This window comes from Psittacula echo, assembly GCF_963264785.1.
Source record: "Psittacula echo genome assembly, chromosome: 4".
In the NCBI taxonomy this organism is placed as follows: Eukaryota; Metazoa; Chordata; class Aves; order Psittaciformes; family Psittacidae; genus Psittacula; species Psittacula echo.
The window spans coordinates 15,849,151-15,870,732 of record NC_137738.1 but is presented as its reverse complement, the minus strand read 5'-3'; the positions used below and the strand labels follow the sequence as shown (position 1 = coordinate 15,870,732).

Sequence of the window (21,582 nt, the reverse complement as noted above, 5' to 3'; positions counted from 1 at the left end):
GACTTGGTCCTCAGATGAGCTTTTTTAATTAGAACATACACAATGGAGATACAAGGCATCTAATGTATGGCTATATACTATAGCCATTAGCCAGCTTAACATTGTTAAAGCAGCTTTGTTGTAACGCAGAGAGATTTGCAAAGCCCTGTGGAGACCATGTATTCGGAAATATGAAGGTCATAATTCAATGTAATCAGTGGTAGATTAGAAGTAGCCAACTGGATGTTCAACAGCTTCAGTGAAGACACAATTAAAGTCCTTTCCAACCCCAACCATTCTACGATCCTATGATTCCCATAACCAGGCCTGAATCAGAGTTGGCTAGACAACAATAATATGCAGGAACAGAGAATTCCCAGCCAGGAGAAGCAGTAGCTAGAGGCTGTGCTATCTATTGGGATATGAACTGAATGCAAGAGAAAGGATGATGCACATTTCTCCATTATTACTTTCTGCTTTGGTGCTGTGCCAGAAGACAGAATTTCTTCCCAGGCCCACCAGAAGAAGTTACAGCTTCCCAAGCAACCACCAGCACAGCCAGGAATGGGACAACAGCAAGGCAGAACTGGTGTTTTTTCCAGGATTGACAATCTCTGAACACAGGTAGTATTCAGGGGTGACACATGTAGAAGAGGGATGGTACTAGAAATGGGCAATGAGAACAAACTCAGCAAAGGAGGTAGGGGATACAGAATCAGAGGCTGCCCTTAGACAAAAAGGTACTCTTTCCCCAGCCTTTTCCATTCACTCCAATCTAGTTGGGAAAAAACCCAACCACAACCAACCAAACCAACTACTCACAAGAATCAAATTCTTTCTCCAGGACTTCCAGAATCTTCCAGCTCCTAATCCAGCACAACCCACCCCGACCCTCCCATCCAGGTACATGGCAAACAGAAATTAATTTCACTCAATCTAGGTGCAGGGGGGCACAAAACACTCAACTTTAAAGGTTTGGGCTCTCTCAGGGCTGGGTGCAAGTCCCTGCCAGTGCTCCCAGTGACTTTTGACACAACTCCTAGCTCTCCCTATTCAAGAGCTTACTCTTTGAAAGCAGTTTCCCCTCTCATTTCACTGAGGCAATTGTATTTATCAGGGGTCATATTTACCTAATAAATTAGGATTTATCTTTTTTACTTTTCTTAGCCCTCTCCAAATACCAGCTGCATACCTCTCGTGCTGAGTGCAGAGAGTCCTTCACAAGAGGGCTTCAGGCTGAAGGAGAAGACTTTTCTATAAACTCAAATCCACCACTGCAGCCCAGCTTTGGTCACTCTTCATCTCCCACAGCATCATTCAAACATAAATTCGAGACAGATGTGCAGACAATAGTATGAAACACTGGTGGTGAGGATAAGAAAGCTCCATCATCACAGGCACCAACACTTCCCTGAACATCCCCCTCATCCCAATTACTACAAGGAATTCTTAAAAAAAAAAAAAAAATCAATCAAAAATTCCATTGCTCAGAATTAATAAAATTCCTTCAAAAAGAGCTACTAAAAATCACATACTTACGTATTTTTCATGTGCCTTAGCACAGTTTCCAGGAGAATCTGCTCCATGAGACTGACTGGTCTGTAATTCCCTGGGTCTTCCATATTCCCCTTCTTGAAAATGCGGGTTATATTTCCCTGTTTCCAGTCATTGGGAACTTCACCTGACTGCCATGATCTTTCAAATATGATGGAGAGTGGCTCCTTCAGGACCCACGGATGGATTTCATCAGGTCCCATGGACTTGTGCACCTTCGGGTTCTTAAGATGATCTCAAACCTGACCCTTTCCTGCAGTGGGCCTAAGGTCTTAATTCTCACAGTCCCTGCATCTGACTTCCAAGACTTGGGTGGTTTGGTCAGAGCATTTGCCAGTGAAGACTGAGGCAAAGAAGTCATTAAGAACCTCAGCCTTCTCCAAATCCCGGGTAGCCAGTTCTCCTGATAGCTTCTGGAGGGGGCCCACATTGTCCCTAGCCTGTCTTTTGTTTGCTACATACCTATAGAATCCCTTCCTGTTATCTTTCACATCCCTGGCCAGACTCAATTCTAACTGGGCCTTAGCTTTCCTGACCTGGTCCCTAGCTTCCCGGACAACATCCTTGTATTCTTCCCAGGCCGCCTGTCCTTGAGTCCACCTTTTATAAAGCTTCCTTTTTCCTTCTAAGTTTCCTCAGTAGCTCCTTATCCACACATAGAGGTCTCCTGGCCCTCCTGCTGCATTTCCTTCTAGTCAGGATGCAACACTCCTGAGCCTGGAGCAAGTGATTCTTGAATATCAATCTGCTCTCTATGGCTTTATCCCATGGAACCTTAGTGAGTAGGTTCCTGAAGAGGCCAAAAAAAAGTCATTCTGAAGCACAAGCATTTCCACCTGAGCTTAATTTGGCTCATTGGGAGAACTGAGAACAAACAAATTCAACAAGATTGGGTTCTGTCGGAACATTTTAATCCCTGGGAATTGTCCAGTTCATAAAATGATGGACCATTTGCATCATACGAGTAACTATACTAAGAGCTTGTGGGATATGGAATGCTTTCATGAATTATTTCTTTTATGTTGGATGTGGTACAAAGGGAAGAGGAAGTTGCATACAGCATTATTTACAATTTACTTTTCTGAATGCAGCCAAGGCAACAAGGCTACTTACATGCTGTGGTTTCTAACTTATAAAATGCTGTCCTTTGCTTATGTAATGCTGAAACAATCATGAAATATTAAGTTCTGCCTGTTTCTATGTTATTATGATTCCAGGTATTCAAGTGAACATCATTCAGAGAAGATAAGGTAATAATCCATTGATATAGGACCCTTGTATTTAGATTTCAGCATATCCAGCTCCCAGTTTATGTTATTAACCATGGTAGAAAAATGAAGGTTAAATTACCCTGTACTCCTGTCTCAGATAGCATACAGAATAGGAATTACTCAGATCTGTCAGGGTAATTTTGCCTGCTTCCCACAGGAATGCAAATCAGGGTGGGGGGGGGGGTGTGTCACCCCAAAATGCTTCTATTAACACCATCCTCTCTGAAAGGAGATATGAAATGACTTGTGTCTGCTTGACTAAGCTTTGAGACAAAAAGTTCTTTTCAGAGATGAAGTCCTCTAGACCTTCAGGGAGGAATCTTCATCCTCCACCCTCCCCTCCAATATTAAATTCTTAACACGAATAAAGAAATTAGATTTACAAGTTAATATCCTTCAGTACATATGCTGCAAAAATGACACAACCTGCTAAATCTAAACCAGCTGAGAACAAGTGTTTCCTTTCACATTCAGAACTTCTCCGAAGAGGCAGAGCTTTGCCACACTATCATTATTTGATAGCTAGTAAACAAGACAAAATAACTCTTCAGGGATATGGTCACATTCATTCACCTTCATTAGGCCCTATTTTGATTTTGAACCTTCCCTTAAATGTCGGTATCTTTTCAAGGAATACTCAAGATCCATGTGAGTCACTTAAAATCAATATAAAATACATTGCATTGTATACAAAATTATTAGAATATAGAAATGCAGTTTTAAAATGGGCATACCAAGAATTTCTCAAAGAACTGTGGAGGAAACTGTGTGGAGCAAAACCCACACAGGCGGGATAAGCCAATCTAGTATCTTGGTGGGGAGACCCCTTGTCCTCCATCCCATCATACCTGCTTCCTCACCAGGATGCAGGGCTCTACATCCTCCTCCTCCCTGTACCTGCAATGAAACCCATCAGACTCCTCACTGACCCACCCCAGCAGAAAACACCATTTTCCCCCATTCTGCCTGATTAACACAGTGCATCAGCCCCTAGGTAGATGCGATGAGTGCCAGAGCTGGCTGGGGGCAAGGGGACCTTTCAGTGGCCCTGGACCAAGCGCCCACCCTGGGCCATGTGGAGCAAACTAGGTGCAGGATGCTCTCTGGATCAGCAACCCAAACCGACTCAGGGAGTGGGTCACAAAGGGATGGGAGAAGAGCTGAGGTAACAAACTGCTCCCTTCTGGTGGAGGCAGCCTGCTGCATCACCTCGAGTGTATCATTTCCATCCCAACCCTCCACTTACTTCTTGAGCAGATGAACACTTACAGGCAGGTCTGGCTGTGGTCATTCAGGATATTCCTGCCCCTCTCTGGGCAGGTACCAACCAGATGCAGGGTTGGCAAAAGGGACAATGTATCTATGCTTTAGATGCAAGAATGTGGGAAACCCAGTACCTTTGCCTTAAACCACTGAGGAACTGAGTTGAAGGGTCAGAAAATAAAGTTTCCATTTCCAGAGCTCTCTACATTAAAGAAGCAAAACGTGACATGTCCTTGTCTGCCCAATGACAGAGCACCACTGCCTGAAGCTCCAAGCAAGATTTACACTCAAGGTCAACAAGACAAGACAGATCACACAATTAAAACTATACAGTACAGACCCCTTAGCTTTAATGCTATGTTAGCAAATCAAAATCTTGACCATGAACAAAAAATGACCAAAATGAAAATCTTGGGCCTTCTTTGAAAATTAGGTGCCCACCTAATGATGGGATGGGATGGGATGAAAACATGAGCAGGAGACTAATTTCTTTTTCAAAGCAATGTAAGAGCTGCACTGCACAACATGTAAGTGAGATTCTGAAAAAGGGCTCATCGCCTGCCCATGTATTTAACCTTGGTTTCCTTCATTCTGCATCCAGCAATACAGCAGGGAGAGTTACCCGGCAGCCTACCAGAACCTTCAGTGGTGATGGGCCCTCTTCCACCAGTGTACGGACTGTGCTGTAATTCCAGCTCCTGTGCTTGGCCTGGGGGTACAGCAAAACCAGCTCTTGCTTCATCCATGATGTCCTAAGCAAAGAGCAGCATTGCTGCATTCTGTGACACATTGCTGGGAGTATTTTCGGTGATGTCAATCCATCTATCTGTGTGCTGAACCAGGTTTAGATTCTGAATTAACTTGGGTTAGCAGCAAACCCCCAAAGCCCAGAGAAAGCAAAAGCACCAGATTTAATAGCACACCCACGCTACCTGAAGAAGGCAAACTAAGAATCCCTGCACAAATAAGAAGAAATTAAGAGGACTAGGCCATAAAAATCAAACTACTGATTCGATACCTTTGAAAACCCCCTAATGATCATACCTAGTCATGTTAAATCAATTCCTGTTTCAAGGTCTGTACCATTGCACCTTATTCCTACAAAAAGCTCCAGTTTCTGTCAGATTATCAACTGAAGCAAGCATGCAAGACTCAGGCCTCACCAATAACTAATCAAATCCCTATTTTCCAGATCATCAAATTCATTTTCAATGCCACAACTATTAAGAGAAATACCACATTTCTAATGGGCAATAGCAGAGACCTTATTGCTCCTTCTCAACCCAAAGTTCTCGAAGAAAACCAGGTTCTTTTTATGCAGTTTATCAATTTATTGCAAAGTATTAGGACATTTCTGAATGGTCTGACCAGCTTTACATGCTTCCTTGAATTCTGAAATGAAAGCAAGAGAGCATTTGCTTAAATTGACAATATAAATCATCAGTTTAAAGGTTAACACTTGACTGTGCAGCCCAAGCAGCAGATATTTATCAACCTAGTTCAAGGACTTCTGGTTTTCTGAACACATAATGCTGAGACAGACTGCTTTGCAGTAGGCTTTTGCAGATACAGACAATACAGGGGGCAGGATGGTTGGCCTCAGAGCATTATTCACTTGGAGCAGGGTGCACAGCATGCCACTAGCCCACTGGGAGACACTCGTGGGCTGTCACCCATCTTGTCCTGGCAGCCTTTTCAGTGCTCAGAACACTGGTACTGACACCAGCACGGCTGTGTTTCACATGGGGCAGCTGCTGTAAAGCTTCCAGCCAGGAGCACCAAAGCCAACCCTGGCACTCAGACCAAGATCCTGTTCAACCAACAGAAAACCAGTACTGTTCTGGTGGAGCAATAAATAAGGTCCTTATCTACTGTGGCAAAAAAAAAGGGCAGGTTTAGGGGGAGAGGTGGGCAAGGGAGATAAGCAAAAAGCATACCTAGGGATGAAAGAAAATCTGAAAATAAGTCATAGAATGGGTTGGGTTGCAAGGGACCTTAAAGCTCATCTAATTCCAAGCCCCCAACACAGGCAGGGACATCCTCCACCAGATCAGGTTGCTCCAAAACTCCTAATGAACAGCTTTAATTTGACAATTAGATCCCCCAAATTAGTGAAGACATCAGCTTAGACACCAGTCAAACCAACAGCTACTCTCTGCTCCTGCAAAATACTGGTGAACACCTTCTTGCAGCCATGGTACCTGCACCAGGGATTCCCAGGGAAAGACCAGGCTGTGTTCAGTGCTACTCTGCAGGCAGCACCAGAAAGAAGTTCCTTCAGAAATCTGTTTGGGAATGTAACGGAATGATTCTAAGCCAGAATGTCAGACCAAGCCATTAAAAAAAGAAACGGTGATTGCTGCAGCCAGGCTGTGCTGTCACACACTGCTTACATTTGTTTTAATTTTAAACTGAGAGTCAGTCTAAGGCTTGTTACACAAACATATGGCACTGGTATTACATTCTACCTTGTATTTATAGAAAGCCCTGTGGCAGTCCAGGCAGTACAGAGATGTCATAATGTTAACAACATTTATCAGTAGCATGACAAAAGAACAAAAATAAGCCAGTAGAAATCATGACTTAAGTTTTAAAGCAACTGACTACAGTAAGGGACCTGAGCATGGAGTTATTAGCTAAAATTCTTCCAGCATTAATGAACACACTGAGCCCAATCCACTATTTTGCTATATACCCTCAAAGATAAGTTGATTAAACCCCAAGCCTTGAAAACTGATTAACACATTTAATGCCAGCCCAATTAACAGAGATATGCCTCAGCGGGGTGATGGGGAGTGCCAAGGCAGAAGTCTCCATTCCTGCAAGAGGAACAAAGCTTTTGGGACAGAGGGTAAACTTTAATTATGCCTTTTTATTACCCAAACTGCCACCTCTTCCTTAACAAGCACACCCATATATCCCCATAAGCAATGCAACCCGATAAACGCCATTACTAGATTTCTCTGCCCGCTCCACCTGTTAAGCCACAAAGGCCCACACTTCACCCCTTGGAAGCAAAACCCAGCAATTCAAACAGCAGGATCCAGCACACCAGTAACACGTGAACTCCCAAAACTTCTGGAAGCGTTTATTAACTCTGGCCAGTGACCAGGGACTGCTGCAGGAGTGTGCTGACGCTGGGTTAATCTGTAGCTAAATCCACTGGTGACCGGGGTTGGGGTGAGGTGCTACCTCCCAAGACACACTCAGTGCCTTCCACCAGTGGAAGGGTTACTTCTCTTTTTACTGTTTTTTTCCAAAAAGACTTTATTGGGAGAACTACAAAACATTTACAGTACAAAGTTTACAGTCTCACACAACCTGTAGTGAACTGACTCCCGAAAAATATATTACAACTCAAGTTGACTTATCCTTTAGTTACATTCAAAACATACTTCTTGTTAAAGTAGTCCAAAAAGAGTACATAGTGCTCAATCTGTACCTATGTACAAACAAAAACTAAGCTACCGCTCATTCATCCACCATCCAGAAAGTTTTAGGAAACTCCTGACTTTCTACATAAGGAAAAATAATAAAATGCCAAAGTTTCGGAATTCAGTTTAAACAAGATATGTTCAGGTATATAGGAAGTTTCAGATACAAAGATGGCCTCCATTCTTACCAAGAGTGGCAAAATTTTGCTGCAGTTAAAACCCATCCCTACATTCAAATCATATCAAGCATTAAGAAAAAAAAAAAAATACTTATTTGGTTGAGAGAGAGATTTAAGGCAAGCGTGGACCCTTGAGAAGGCACTGCGAGACATCCTAAACACTGGAACCCCCAATTATTGCTACATACTGAGACTCTTATCACAGTGTGATTGGTGGAGTTAGGCAACAAAAAATACTTTTTGGTTATGTTAAACAAGTCTAGATTCAATTTGCCACTCTGATTGTGAAGTCAGTCCTCTTTTTGCTGCTGGCTTGTTTTCTCTCATTTGTTTTTCACCTCGGATGGGCTACAACCATTTTACATTCTACAAAAACCCCATAGAAATCCCTCAAACTACTTCCACAGCATCAAGACCGATTTCTATACAGAAACCATGCAATCTTTCAGATTTACGTAAACAAGGAAAGAAATTAATGAAATAAATATTACAATCTCTTAAATTAAGAATTTCACTCATTTACAATAAAATAACCAAGTGAAGTTACAAAAAAAGGCATATATTACTGTGAAAAGAACACACTCCACATTTCGCCGATTAATAATGGCAATCATAATTTAAACATAATAAAAGAATATATATCTATTGCTTTTTTCATCATACCCGATAAATACAGTATGAACAAATTACCAATGTATACTTTTCACAAGATAATAAATAAGTTAAATAGTTTCAGATTTGAGTTGTTGTGCAGTGACTCATTCACACAAAATCAACTCAAACCAGCTAAAAAAAATTAAAAAACAAACAAAAAAAAATCAGCAGTTATTCTCCAACAATTACAAACTAAACTCAGTTGAGTGCTTCCACATAAAGCAACAACAACAGAAATTGTTCTAAGCCAAACATCCACTAAGTGGTGGCAATGGAACCAATATTAAACTTTGGAATGAAGGTTTTAGCATGTTATAATAATAATAATACATATATAAAAAAAGAAGGTTGTTATCAAGGCATATTCTTGGCAGGATGATGGGATTTTTTTCCTCTTTTCCTTAAAAAAAAAGCTAACAGGCTTTACAGGTTTCAAGTTTCTGCATTTTATCTGAACTGCATTGAAAGGAACCAATTTGTAACCTTCTGTGTGTGTCCGAAGGTTCGGAGGCACTGCGCAGGCAGGGCCAGCGCCCCGCAGATTGTTTGTTGCTTTATGGTGGTGTGTTTTCTAATGCTCTTTTTATCTTTGTTTTCTTCTCTCCTCTTTATGAACACAGATGGAATGGCTGCTGCTGGTGCGGATCAGAACTTGTCTCCAAAGAACAAAAAATCCCCTTCTTCCAAGGTCTCTCTATAAAAATAGGTTTGTTTAGTTCGTGTCATTTGCCTCGTTTGCAAAACACCTTTTTTATCTTTGTTCAGCTCTCGGTGTATATATAGATATATAGATATATAGATATAAAAAAAAAAAAAAAAAAAAAACAAAAAAGGAAGAAGAGAAGAAGGATTCACTTTCTTCGCTCGCTAACTTACTTGCTCGGCAGCCGCGGGGCCGGCCCCCCCCGGTACCCCCTCCCTTTCCCTTAGTCGTCGGAGATGGAGAGCCGGCTGAAGATGGGCAGACGGCGGCCCGAGTCCAGGCTAGGCGACTCGGAGCCACTGAGGGAGCCGGAGCTGAGGGAGCCGCTCAAGTAGCTCTCCCGGTCGGAGAGAGAGTCAGGGGGACTGGGCGGCGCTTCGAACACTGGCGACTCGGAAAGGCGGCGAAGGGGCTGGAAGCTGAAAGGCGGCGATGCAGGGGGCGGCGGGCAGCCCCCACCGGGCGGCGGCGGCTGCTGCTGGCAGCGGTAATAGGCGGCGGCGGCGGCGGCAGCGGCGGCGGCTGCAGCGAAGTTCTGTGTGTGGAGGGCGAGCGGGGCGATAAGGCTGCCTAACTCCTGGCCCGAGAAGGCGAAGGCGTTGTTAGCACAGGCCGGCGACAGCAGCTCCTCGCAGTACGACGCAGAAGCGGGCGGCGGCGGCGTGCGCGATCCGCCGGGGCTCTCCAGCAGGGCGGCATCAAGGCGACCCCCGGGAGGCGGCGGGGCGGCGCCGTGGGGGTGCGGCGGGGGGGGGTGGTGGTGGTGATGGGCGGAGAACCCGGAGAAGCTCAGGCTGTGATGCAGCTTAGGACGCTCCCCGCCGCGCGGGTGCCCGAACCCGCCGCCGCCCAACGTGTGGTCGCGGGGGGCAAACGAGCGGAGGTCCCCAGTGCTGCCGGCGGGGTGCGGAGGAGTGTGGTGAGGGTGGTGGTGCGGTCCCGCGCCGGCGGCGGGAGGAGGGGCGGTCGTGCCCCCGCCGGGCACCGGGCGGCGCTCGTCGGCGTTGTGGATGAAGTGGCAGCGCGGGCCGTAGGGGCAGAAGCCGATGGTGTGGAAGGTACGGCAGAGCTCAGTCTTGTATTTGGGGTGCCGAGTGAGGCTGCGCAACTCGTGGAAGCCGTGGGCGAACTGGCACTTCTCGCCGTACTTGCAGGCGCCGCTTTCCTCGAAGGGGCGGCAAAGCTCCGTCTTGTAGCGCGTCGAGTTGATGGGGGCCCCGCCGCCGCCACCGGAGCCGCCCCCCTTGCCGGCCGCCACCGCCTGCTGCTGCTGGAGCTGCTGCATGAGGTGCTGGCTGCGCTCGCCGTTCTCGCTGAAGGAGCGGTCCCGGAACTTGTTCTCCTTGTTAAGCAGGGCCGTGGGACTCCTGCTGCTGCCACCTGCGCCAGAACTCGTCTCCTTCAGGCTGCCGAACGAGGAGGAGGAGGAAGAGGAAGATGTGGAGGAAGAGCTGGAGCCGGCAGGGCTGGGGAATTTGGACCCGCCGGCAAGCGCCGGCAGGTTGCTGGTGGAGTGCCGCCGCAGGAAGCCCGGCGCGAAGCTGGAGCTGGGGGAGGTCACCGGAGTCCCCACCGCCTTCTTGTCCAGCATGCTGCTGAGGTTGGTCAGGGACTTCTCCGTCTGCCGGGGCGGGGGAAAGGGAGGGAGGGGGAGACAGCAGGGGAGAGAGAAGGGGTTGCACGGTGACCCCCAGCCCAGCGGCCCTTCCGCAGCAACACGGGGGGCCGGGTGGGGGTCGCACCGCCCTCTGGCCCCAATGTGGGCCTGCGGCAAGTGCCGGAGCGGGCGGGCAGAGCAGCGAAGAGGCCCTTCGCAGGCTTTGCCGCCCACGCAACTTTTACAAAGTTCTTCTCGGGAGCGCACGGCCGGCGGCGACCGGCTCCAGAGTAAAAAAAACACCCCAGAAGTCCCCAGTAGCTCTGGGGCTCGCAGCCTTACATCGGCCGCCTTGCAGCGCGGACCGCGCTGCCGTAGCCTGGCAGTTGTCAGGAGGCAGCCCGCCCCGCAGAGCCCGCCAACCGCCCCGTCCAGTCCCATCCCGGGCAGGTCCAACCCCGGCCCGAGCAACGCCCGCCAAAACGGGGCACCGGCCAGGGTCACGCCTGGGGATCACACTCCTTCTCCCTACCTTGCACAAGAAGTCAATGTCGTAGAAGGCAGATAGAAGTGTCGTCGACATTTCTAGATCCTGTAATGGTCGGAAATACAGGAAGGACCAAAAGATCCCGCTCTCCTCGGAGGGTTTGGAAAAGCCACGACTAAACAGGAGGCGGCCGTTTGCTTGAGATCCGAAATGGTCCCGTCTTCTTCCCGGCGGATGCCGGGCCAAGAACGGCAACAACAGCTGCACAGCAGCAAGCAAACTGCGGGAACTCCGCGGCTCCCCGCGCTGCCCCCATATAAACGCCGCCGCCAAGGCCCGCGGGGCGGTTCTCCTTTCCGCCCCGCCCGGCCAGCCCCGCGCCGTTCGGCGGGACCGCCCAAGTCGTGCAGGGGGCCGGGGTTGGAGTGGTGGGTTGTGTTGGAGCTGTGTCCGAGCAGTGCTGCCCTCTGCTAGACCGCGGTGCCCCGGAGTGCGCCCACAGCGAGGGCAAGACGGGACGGAGCGGGGGCCACGCACGGCACGGAACTGACACGAAAGGGCTCGGGCCCTGCTAAGCGCCCTTCGTGCCCTTCCCCAGACACCGGCACGGTTGCTGCGGCCATAGCTCCCTTCCTTCCGGGGAGGGGAGTCGCCCGCGATGCCTCCCCGGGTGGGTAGAGGCTGCCGCCGAGCGGAGGCCGATGCGTGGTGCGGAGGGGACACCTCTTCGTTCCGCCCCGCCGAAAATAAATTTTTGCCACGTAATTGGCTTGAAACAAAGGTCAGGCCCGAGCTGTCCCGGTGCCACCGGCGGGACAGCGGCTGGCCTCGGGCTGCGCGTCCCGGCCCTGTCCCTGGTTTTTTTGGTTGTTTTGGTTTTTTTTGGGGGGGGAGGGGGGGGGCGGAGATTTGTGTTTGTTTTTGTTTCTGTTCGGAGTTAGGGAGAGGTTGGCAGGCAGGCGCAGAGCCAATGCGGCGTTAACCCCGCACCGGCTGGGCCCGTCATCGCCCGGCCCGCCCCCGTCCACGGATCCAACCCCCCCCCATCCTCTGCCACAGCGATTTGACCAGCCGGCCTTGCGCCCGCCTCCCGCCGATCCCCGTCGCGGCCCCCGACCCGCAGTCGCGAGGCTAGGAGCGAAGGCAGCGGCAGGCCCGTGCTGGTGGGGCTGCTCCCGGGCGGGAGTGAGCAGGCTGCTGGCCGAGGCAAAACAGCCCGCTCCGCCCCTCCGCTCAGATAAGGCCTCTCAAAGGCGGAGAGGAAGGCGATGGAGGCCGCGGATCTGAACCTTTGGCGTCGTCCGTTCTCCGCCCCCCCCCCCCGCCTTTGCTCAGTCCCGGGACAAATGGGAAAGGAAAAACGGACTGGTGTGTAAAGTTTTATTGCTGCTAAAGCCAGCAGACGCGTTTGATCCTCTCTCGTTTCTGAGCCATAGAAATTCAAGGGTGCAAACGTGACCACATAAGCAGGAACCCTGCGCTTTGAAAGCACATTTGCGAAGGAGAACAACTGCGGGGGGGGGGGGGGGGGAAGGTGTATTAGGGCACTTCACATCGGGTGTTCACTCGCCACCCCGCCGCCGCGGGGCTCATGTTCCCATTTGGTTCCCCTTCCTCCACGTCCCCACAGAGTCTTCTTCCCCGGCGCAGCGACCGGACCTGGCTGCTGCTCCGCCCTGAGAACCGCCACGGAGCAACAAGCCTGACCGCGACGTTAGGGCTGAGCTTTGCAACTAAGATGGAAAATCCACCCGGGAAAGACAAGGAGGTGGGGAATAACAAGCCCAAACCTCGCCTCTTCCTGTATCCCGCCACTTCGGCCACACCACCTCTCACCAACCCAACTTCCTCTTCTTCCTCGTCCCTGTCCGTTTCCCTCCTCCCCCATTCCTGGCTGAGCGGGCTGCGGAGCGGGGCTCTGCCTCCCCCTAGTGCCCGCGTCGCGGGACCCTGCTCTGCCTTCCCAAGGGCTGCTGGAACGTGGAGCGACGGATTCACGCTTCCGGTACTTGCCTCAGCCCGGCGGGCAGGCCGCAGCTCCCGGCCGAGCGCAAAGCGCTGCCCTCCGACGGGGAAGCACCTGGAAGCGGTGCCGGGAATGACAATAGTTTCCCAGCAAGTCCGCATCACCCCACCCGTGTTTCATCATCCCTGTGATGAAAACAACCCCTTCAGAGCAGATCCTGCCCGCTCCTGAATGGAGGAAACAGCATAGGATGCTGACACTAATGCAGGAGCAGTGTGTCATCGTCATCTGGGGGAATGCTTCCATAAGTCGACTTTGATCACACGTACCTGAAGGATTTTGCTAAACTTCTTCTGCGATTGCTGCTTAGGGTTTAAAGGCTCTTGATTGAGTAGTTACATAGTAACTCAGGTCACCAGCGGTGCATGGTTAAATGTATGTGCACTGATACAGTTTTATTTGCTTGCTATAAACCGAAGTGGGACAAGAAGGTTGCGGTGGCATTTCAAACCCAAGATAAAGGAGGGCTTATCTGGTTTACTGATTAACCAAAGTTCTCAATGCTTCACATAGTTACTGAAATTTTGTGTTCACTGTAGACCTATTACTACGCCATTACCCCTCTGCATTTATCCACTTGTTGAACATATATGCATGTACATTTTAAATTCCACCCAATAAAATAAAAAGGGCAGTGTTCTTATTGATAGTCTTATTGAGCAGGGTCACACAGCCACACTGCAGTTCTGATACTACAAATCAAAGTTCTGGTTGTTTTCTACTATAAACCTGTTGCTACACTGGTTGAAAAATACTGGAAAGGTGTGGCAAGCCTAGGAGCTGAGAATTAATTGTGTAGGTCTTCGGTGTTTTTAAGAGTGACTGCCAGCCATAATCTGGGCTGTTCTTTCCCCAGGAGCTAAAAACAGATGCCTAACTCACAGTGCAGCTTGCAGAGCTGGGTGGTGAGGCACTGGAATGGGTTGCCCAATACTCCATCCCTGGCAGTGTTCAAGGCCAGGCTGGATGGAGTCTTAGGTGACATAGTTTAGTGCGAGGTGGCCCTGCGCATGGCAGGGCATTTGGAACTAGACAATCTTAAGGTCTTTTCCAACCCTAACTATTCTATGATTCTGTGTCTGTACATCTCAGACTCCAGCGTCTCCCTTTTCCTGCTGAGGTCCCAAGTTTCATGATAAACCACTTATAGAAGTAGCCCTGAATCTCAGAAACTTACAGAAAGCATTTAAACTTTTCTTTCTAAATTATCTGTTTCTTCAGCAGTGACTTGTGCAGTTTCCAGGTGCCCAGTAAACCCAATACAGAAGCTTATCTCAGCTGGAGAAGCAGGAAGCAATAGGCCATGAGGCAACGCAGCACCCAGCTAGTATCAGCGGTGCAGGCCCAGGCCTCCCCCGGTGAGGTTAACCGGGAGGCGGGCCCGATCCCGCTCTGGTTAACCCAGACACCAGCACGAGTGCGCAGGTGTGTGCGGTGGTGCTGCAGCGCCGCCTCCCGGCCGCGCTCCCGCGGTGACACCGGCCGTGGAAGAGAGCTGCCCGTTACCGGCATCACCCGTCGGAGTTCGCGGCTGAGCCGGGGCAGCGGCGTGGGGAGACCGTGCGCACACAGCCGGGTGCATCTCTGCACTACGTTACCAAGCAGGACCTGACTTGCCAACACTGATTGCAGGGCAAAGTGTTTGAAACTGCTTTGTTTTGAACAGCGTGCTGTTCAGTTTAGAGCGGTTTTATAAAAGTAGTTATTTGATTTACAGAAAAAAAAAGAGGTATGCAAAAGTCTGAATAACGCTGCTTCCATGTGCAAAACAAGGTTTTTACCAAAGGGAGAATCCTTGCCTTCCTTCAGAGGAAATGCAGTAAAATATACAACTTGTCATGGGCAAAGGAGCCAAGGTTTGTGTCCTTTCTTTTTGAAACACTTCAAAATCAAATAAAATAAAAAAAATCACACTAATAATTACCTTTCTACATCTTGAAATGAGAGGGGGAAAAAATCCCAACACTTTTTCTTGGTATTAAAATCCAGGAGGTAAAAACGTGGGATAAAACATAACACAGCTACAGGTGGCCTGCACCTGTATGAATGTAAAATACTAGGTTTAGATGCTTGACTTCCTAGAATAGCTATAATAAACCATGCTCAGCTGAATGAAATTAGCAAATGCATTTAAAAGGAGCAGTCTCCTCACAGCACATCTGACACACACAAACAAATGAATGGATTTAGATATAAAGAATGTGAGTTTAGCTTGAATACTGAACAGGTTGTTGCAGGTTTACAGGAGTCATTACAGCAACCACTTATTCCTCAAGCACAATTAGAATTCAGCCTCCCTGTCCTCCCGGTAAAGTACCATCAGACTGCAGCAGATTTGTTGTTTTAAGGCAGACCAATATTCTCTTGTTTTGACTAGACAATCTTGTGAATTCTGTAGTTTTGGAAAACTCTGGAGTTGGGGTTAGTGCTCCAAGGTGTCCAAGGAACTGGGGTTGGTCCAGTGCTACTCTTCATTGTCGATTTAATTTTGCCATGATCTGGTAAAGTTAGGTCAGTCATTGATATAAAATATATCTCTCTATATAAAATTATATATAGTATATATTATATACATTGGTTATATATAAAAAATTTTATCAATTATTTGTATATGTAATTCTACAGTCTATATAATTATATATTATGTATAATTATATATCAATTATATACCTTGTATATATATATATACACACACATATATATATCTGGTAAAGTTAGGTCAGTTATGGATATAAGATATATACGTGTCCAACCTGGCCTTGAACACTGCCAAGGATGGAGCATTCACAACTTCCTTGGGCAATCCATTCCAGTGTCTCACATCACCCTCACAGGGAAGAACTTCTTCCTTATATCTAACCTGAACTTCTCCTGTTTAAGTTTGAACCCATTATGGTGACTTGCTTTGAATTTATATAGGATATATATGATATATCTTATATATGTATATAGCTTAGTAATCTAGATGCTTACTAAATTGTCTGACATCAGTCATCTTCTTTGCCCAGAAATTCACAGCTAAATCATCATCTTCCTCAACAAAAAGAAAACCAACAGTGATGAGAAAATGGCTGATGGTCTTGATAATAACAAGAAAATTATAAAAGACGTAAGATCTAGAGAGAAGTAATGATAATAGAAGCTGGTTGAACAGCTTCTTTGCATTAATAAAAGAAAAAAGGTAAAAAATTATATGCATCATTTTCCAAAGGTTTGAGAAAATGCAATAAAAAAGGTTCCTACTTTGCAAAAAAAAAAAAAAAAAAAAACCTTCAGAAATCAAGCATTTATGTGTAACTCTTGGGAAACAGTGGAAGTGAATACTAGTCTTGATCCTTAACATGTTCTTGCCTTCCCTTGTGAAACTGTCTTATATTTCACAGAGACCTCTCTGTAAGCAGTATGGTTATGTGCTGTATAATGGAGCTTTTTGAGTGGATTAAATGAAAAAGGAAAATTGTATCAGTCAGCAAAACATCAGAAGAGCAATACCTAAAGCATGGGCTTAAGGAAAGTTCGTAATATATTTCATGGGTCATATTAATTGTCAATAAACTTCTCAAAGATGGAGCCAGTCTCACTCCTTCCTGTTTACCTTCCAGCATTTTTGGGATTCTTACAGTCTTCCTAAGACACAGAGAGCACAGTGTATTACACAGCATTAAGGTTTACAGAACCAGCATGGCAATGTTTCTCTTTATGTAAATAATCCTTCTGAAGACAATGACTGATGTGAGCAAAGTTGTTCCAGGGGCTGGAACCAATCATATGGAAGATAGCACAAAGTTACCTAATATTTAAGTGAGATGTTTGGAAAAGCCAGGAGTGGGTTCAAGCGCTGCTCTTGAATGCCAATTGTGTCGGCACCCACAGCAGCAGTTTAAATTCAAAGCAAGCCACCATAATGGGTTCAGACTAAAACAGGGGAAGTTTAGATTGGATATAAGGAAGAAATTCTTCCCTGTAAGGGTGGTGAGGCACTGGAATGGGTTGCCCAAAGAAGTTGTGAATGTTCCATCCCTGGCAGCGTTCAAGGCCAGGTTGGACAGAGCCTTGGGTGACACGGTTTAGTGTGAGGTGTCCCTGCCCATGGCAGGGGGGTTGGAACTAGGTGGTCTTAAGTTCCCTTCCAGCCCAAACCATTCTATGATTCTATGATCTGCAATGATACTGGGTGCAATAAGTTACAGTCTCAAAATGTTTGTCAACAATGACTCCTTAAGTAACTCTTCATGTCAATGTTTGCTTATTGCTCTCTAATTATATGCTGATATTGCCAGGAAACAGACACCAAACTCCAGTTTTTGTTCTAAATACTGACCCTGAATTTTACTTTGTTTAGTTATTATTTTTAAGTTGTAAATCAACTAATACTAGAATAGTGCTCATCAGGCTTCACCAGATGAGATATTGCATTATATTCCTGCCACAGAATCCTAACAGGTAGCAACTGGTTGTTAAAATTACCTCAGGCTGAGGTCTCTGAGCCTCTTGTCCAGCTGCTGTCTCCTAGCAGCTGCTCCAGAGGATAGGCACATGGGCACAAATCTCCTCTCCCAGCCGGAGCAGCACACACAGATGACAATTGCTAAATCCAAGGCCATTGGAGCATACACACACACACACGCGCATATATGTAAGAAAGATCAAGCGTACAGACGAACTTAGGCTGTTAAAGGCAGACACTGTTTAGGATAACACCACAGGGCTATAGCTATACAGGTTTAGCTGTCATGCCACAACCATCCATACTGTTTTCCTTCCCTGTACTTCCCCATTGCTCTCACTTGGTCAGATGCTGTTTTAACTGTGTGGTTCCCAGGACTGCCCTCAATAACAGAGTACCTAAGTCCTGTTTGCATGAGAACACCAACAGCAGCATTCACAGGTATGGGTAACACTAATGCAGTTTGTCTTTATTTTCAGTGGGGATGCAGGAAGAGGAGCTGATGAGGAGAGCAAACAAGCCCCTGTAAAATCCCTATTACTGTAAAATGAATTTTGGCAAAATTGATCCTCGCCCATAGTCACCAGCAAATGAACAGCTGCTCACTAAATGCTCTGTCTTCTAAGTAGTGGTATCATAAGGACATGTCTTTTCTGAAGGCTGTCTTTTGCAAGCAGACAACACCGCAGAGTCAGATTGATTTGGTAAGAATTCATACAAATATTCATACAGATATATATACATATACATTCATGCAATTCATACAGACCCTGCTTTTTATGTCTGAGTGTATTTAACCGTTTCTCACAAAGGAATATGATTACTGATGTGAAAGAGGCATAGAAGTGTAGCCAAGACCTGTCCTTCACAACTCCTGCAGCACAACTTCTACTCTGTAATAACTCCCTGAGGCCTCACACCAGCTGCAGGTTCTCTAGAGGACATTGGCACAGCAGAGTAATGTACAGTAAAGCACCAGGTCTAGGCAAATACATGTGCCAATGAATAAGGGAGCACAAGAAACAACTAAGGACAAAACAGACTGCCAGAAAGATGGGTACATGGTATCTGACAGACCAAGCAATGTACTGAGGACAGTGGGGAGGATGAATTAGTACGAGACCATGCGAACAAAGGACTGTAATAACGAGGGGATTGAAGGAGAAAGAGCAGATGGTCCCCTTCTTTATCTTGGAGTTAGATGAGGGTAAATGGAAATCTCCTTGAACAAGCAACAGGAAGGCAGGCCGTCAATCTCTTGGTGACACTAATAATGTTACATATGCAGTTTGTCTCTGCTAGACAGTAAAATCAAATGTTCAAATCTGTTTTCTTCGTGTCAGGACTTATCACAGTATCAGGACATTCCTCAGCTTTGTTCGTGAGGGAGAGCTTGAAGGATTGAAGTGTGACATTCTCACACTGTTTATTTTAGCTGTTGGGGTTTTTAGGTGGGTTTTTTTTCTGTGCTTTCTCTGTTGCTGTGCCCTGTTTGGTACAGTGTGATGCTCTAAAGAACGGGTGCAATGGTTGTCCTCTCTGTTTTGATCCACTTCAGCTCAGGTAGAAAACAAGGTTTCATTCAAGTTCCATGGGACCTCAGGAATACTGTCAATCCTCAGAGCTGGAAGAACAGAAATGAAAATGGAGGGTGGGTTTCTGAGCTTGAAACTATCATTGCAGTTACAAATGCTTACAAAATACAGCATTTTACACCCAGCTCTTTTGAAGTCCGGTGATCCCTTGGAGTCTTACAGATGATTACTGAGTGCCTATGATGGTCAATATTTATATAACATCTCTCGTGTTACTTTATTTGTATTTGAATATATAGGAAATTTAGTGATGCTGAGAGTTAGCACCAAACATGTTTTTTTTCACTGCTGTCTTCCTGAATTTAGCTGCTGTTCCAGAGGACTGATTATATGTAAAACTTCAGATCTTTAAAATGCCATTTTCTGGGGCCTTTTTTCCCTTCTAAGATTTAGACTGCTTAAGTATAAATGTGGTGATATTGTCCTTGTGAATGAGAACACCAGACTACTGAGATATGCACCAAAAATGATACTGGGGCCTCTAATTCTGTTGTTATGTGAACATACTGAAAGCATGAGGCAGCAGAACAAGTCATGCTGAGGTACTCCTTAGGCTAACCTTGCTGACTTGCAGTTTTTCAACAGCGTGACACAGAAGAAAAGTCAGTTTTGTGGTTCCATAGCACAGCAATCCTGCAGTGAATCATTGTGTTGCCACAAACAAAATGGTGAGGGGGTGTTTTAGAAGTAAAACCTACAAAGGAGGTCACACACAGAGGATAAACACAAAGACCCTGACCTCTGTTACTGACCCAAAAGCTGCCAACCACACACCTGTGAACTGCAGACACCATTTAACTGTCAACCAGACTCATGCATCAGTTTTGACACTGACACCACAGAAAAACAAAGCAACGTCACTTTGATAATCCTGAAACTGCAAAAATGTGGGTAAGAGCCTGCCTACCTTGGGGGTTGCACTAGAGAAGCTGGCACAGTGGCCTCCTGGTACTTGAGGTGTTGACACAGATTCAACAACAGCTCAAATTCTGGCAGATGAAGAATATTCACTTCTATCTTCCCATTCCATCTTATCCCATCCCATCCCATCCCTCTACTGGAGAGCATCAGGAATGGCTTCCTTGTTTCTGAATCACTTCCTCAGCTGCTGTTACTTACAAAGCACACTGACATTAACTGACTGATACTAGTTCACACAAATTTGATACTGAAATCGTTCAAGATCATATTTGTGGACTACCATTGTCACAGGGACAACAAAGAGATTGAAAAAGTATCCAAAAAAGGTGTATCAGCTCCCTAAACTCAGTGTGCTGAGGTAATACAGATAACAGCAAGCAAAGTTACATACATACCCATGATTTAATAGGCAAAAAACACTTTTAGAAGGGAGAATGTTCTATTGCTTTGATGGCCCCAAGCTATGAAAGCAACAGCAATGAATGCTATAAGCATATACAGAATCTTCTAAGATACCCACGAAAGAAGTATGTCTTCTAAAAATAAATGCACATGTCTTCACTGATGTATTAACTGTTGAATTACTGCTCACATCACCATTTGCCTGCAAAAACAGGGCTGGTTTTCAAGAAGCCATATACACATTACACATGATGCTCTGTTCATGATTCATGCTATGACTTCAGAAAGTGGTCTGAGCAAGCTGGAATTTCCCCAGAGGCACAAAGGGGCTTTGCTCTCCCCGTAGCCCCTCAGGCCATGGCTCCTGATGGCTCCTCCAGCCAGCTCAGGTCCTCTGCTGATCCCCTGGTAAATGAAAGCCCAGAATAGCAGAAGATGAATTTGGCACACAGCTCGGCGTGTGGGCTCCTCTGCTGGGCTGGCAAGCTGAGCTGGTTACCCAGCAGCCAGAATTGGTGCAGCTGGGAGCCATGGAAGGGAAGACCACAGGGCAGTGGGGAGAAGGAAACAGGCCAAAAGGGAAAGCAAGACCTCCCCGTTCAGCAAGCTGCTAGCTCAGGTCAGCTATAATCCAAAGCTTCCTCATCAAAACCACGTAAACAAACTCCTAACAGAGATTATTCAAATGGCTGAGTATTAACAACCTTCATAATAAAAGTAACTATTTAAAGTAACTGAATAAAAACTTTCAAGTGACAGATTTCTAGAAACCACTCACAGACCGTTACTGCCACAGGAGCGAAACCAGCAGAAATTGAACCTGAAGATGTAGCTATTACAAACACTGACAATACAGTATTGTGCCTACCACAGCAGTTCTACAGGCTATCAAAACTGTATTAAAATAATCTGATTCTTAGGTTCTAAAACACATATGTATTCCAACATGCAAAAACATCACAAGCAAGATAAGCATCTTACTAAGTAAGCTAGTACAGGAGATGAAATACAAAGAATTCTTTCTGCCTTAAACAAGTAGTTACAAGCAGAAGAATTAATACTGCTCCTTG

The 21,582-nt window shown here is 46.5% G+C and overlaps 1 protein-coding gene across 3 annotated transcripts; it reads right to left on the bottom strand.

The window, feature by feature from the left end:
• Positions 1-1,328: 1,328 nt before the first annotated feature.
• Positions 1,329-12,035, bottom strand: ZFP36L2 (ZFP36 ring finger protein like 2). Of its 3 annotated transcripts, none has more exons than XR_013956644.1 (3): positions 11,167-12,035; positions 9,211-10,658; positions 1,329-1,341 (listed from the first exon to the last, which is right to left on the bottom strand). XR_013956644.1 is itself a non-coding variant. In XM_080616209.1 (2 exons), the coding sequence occupies exons 1-2, from the start codon at positions 11,215-11,217 to the stop codon at positions 9,261-9,263; spliced, it is 1,449 nt and encodes a 482-aa protein (XP_080472335.1). In that variant the 5' UTR covers positions 11,218-12,035; the 3' UTR covers positions 6,211-9,260. The 3 variants fall into 3 exon arrangements, 1 of the variants encoding a protein (XP_080472335.1); XR_013956645.1 differs by lacking the exon at positions 1,329-1,341 and adding an exon at positions 6,211-9,028; XM_080616209.1 differs by lacking the exon at positions 1,329-1,341 and having other exon boundaries at positions 6,211-10,658.
• Positions 12,036-21,582: the final 9,547 nt, after the last annotated feature.

Coding starts and splice junctions, on each gene's coding strand:
- ZFP36L2 (XM_080616209.1), bottom strand. CDS start 11,217: ATGTCGACGACACTTCTATCTGCCTTCTACGACATTGACTTCTTGTGC. Junction 10,659..11,166: donor ACATTGACTTCTTGTGCAAG/GTAGGGAGAAGG, acceptor CCGCCCCGGCAG/ACGGAGAAGTCCCTGACCAA.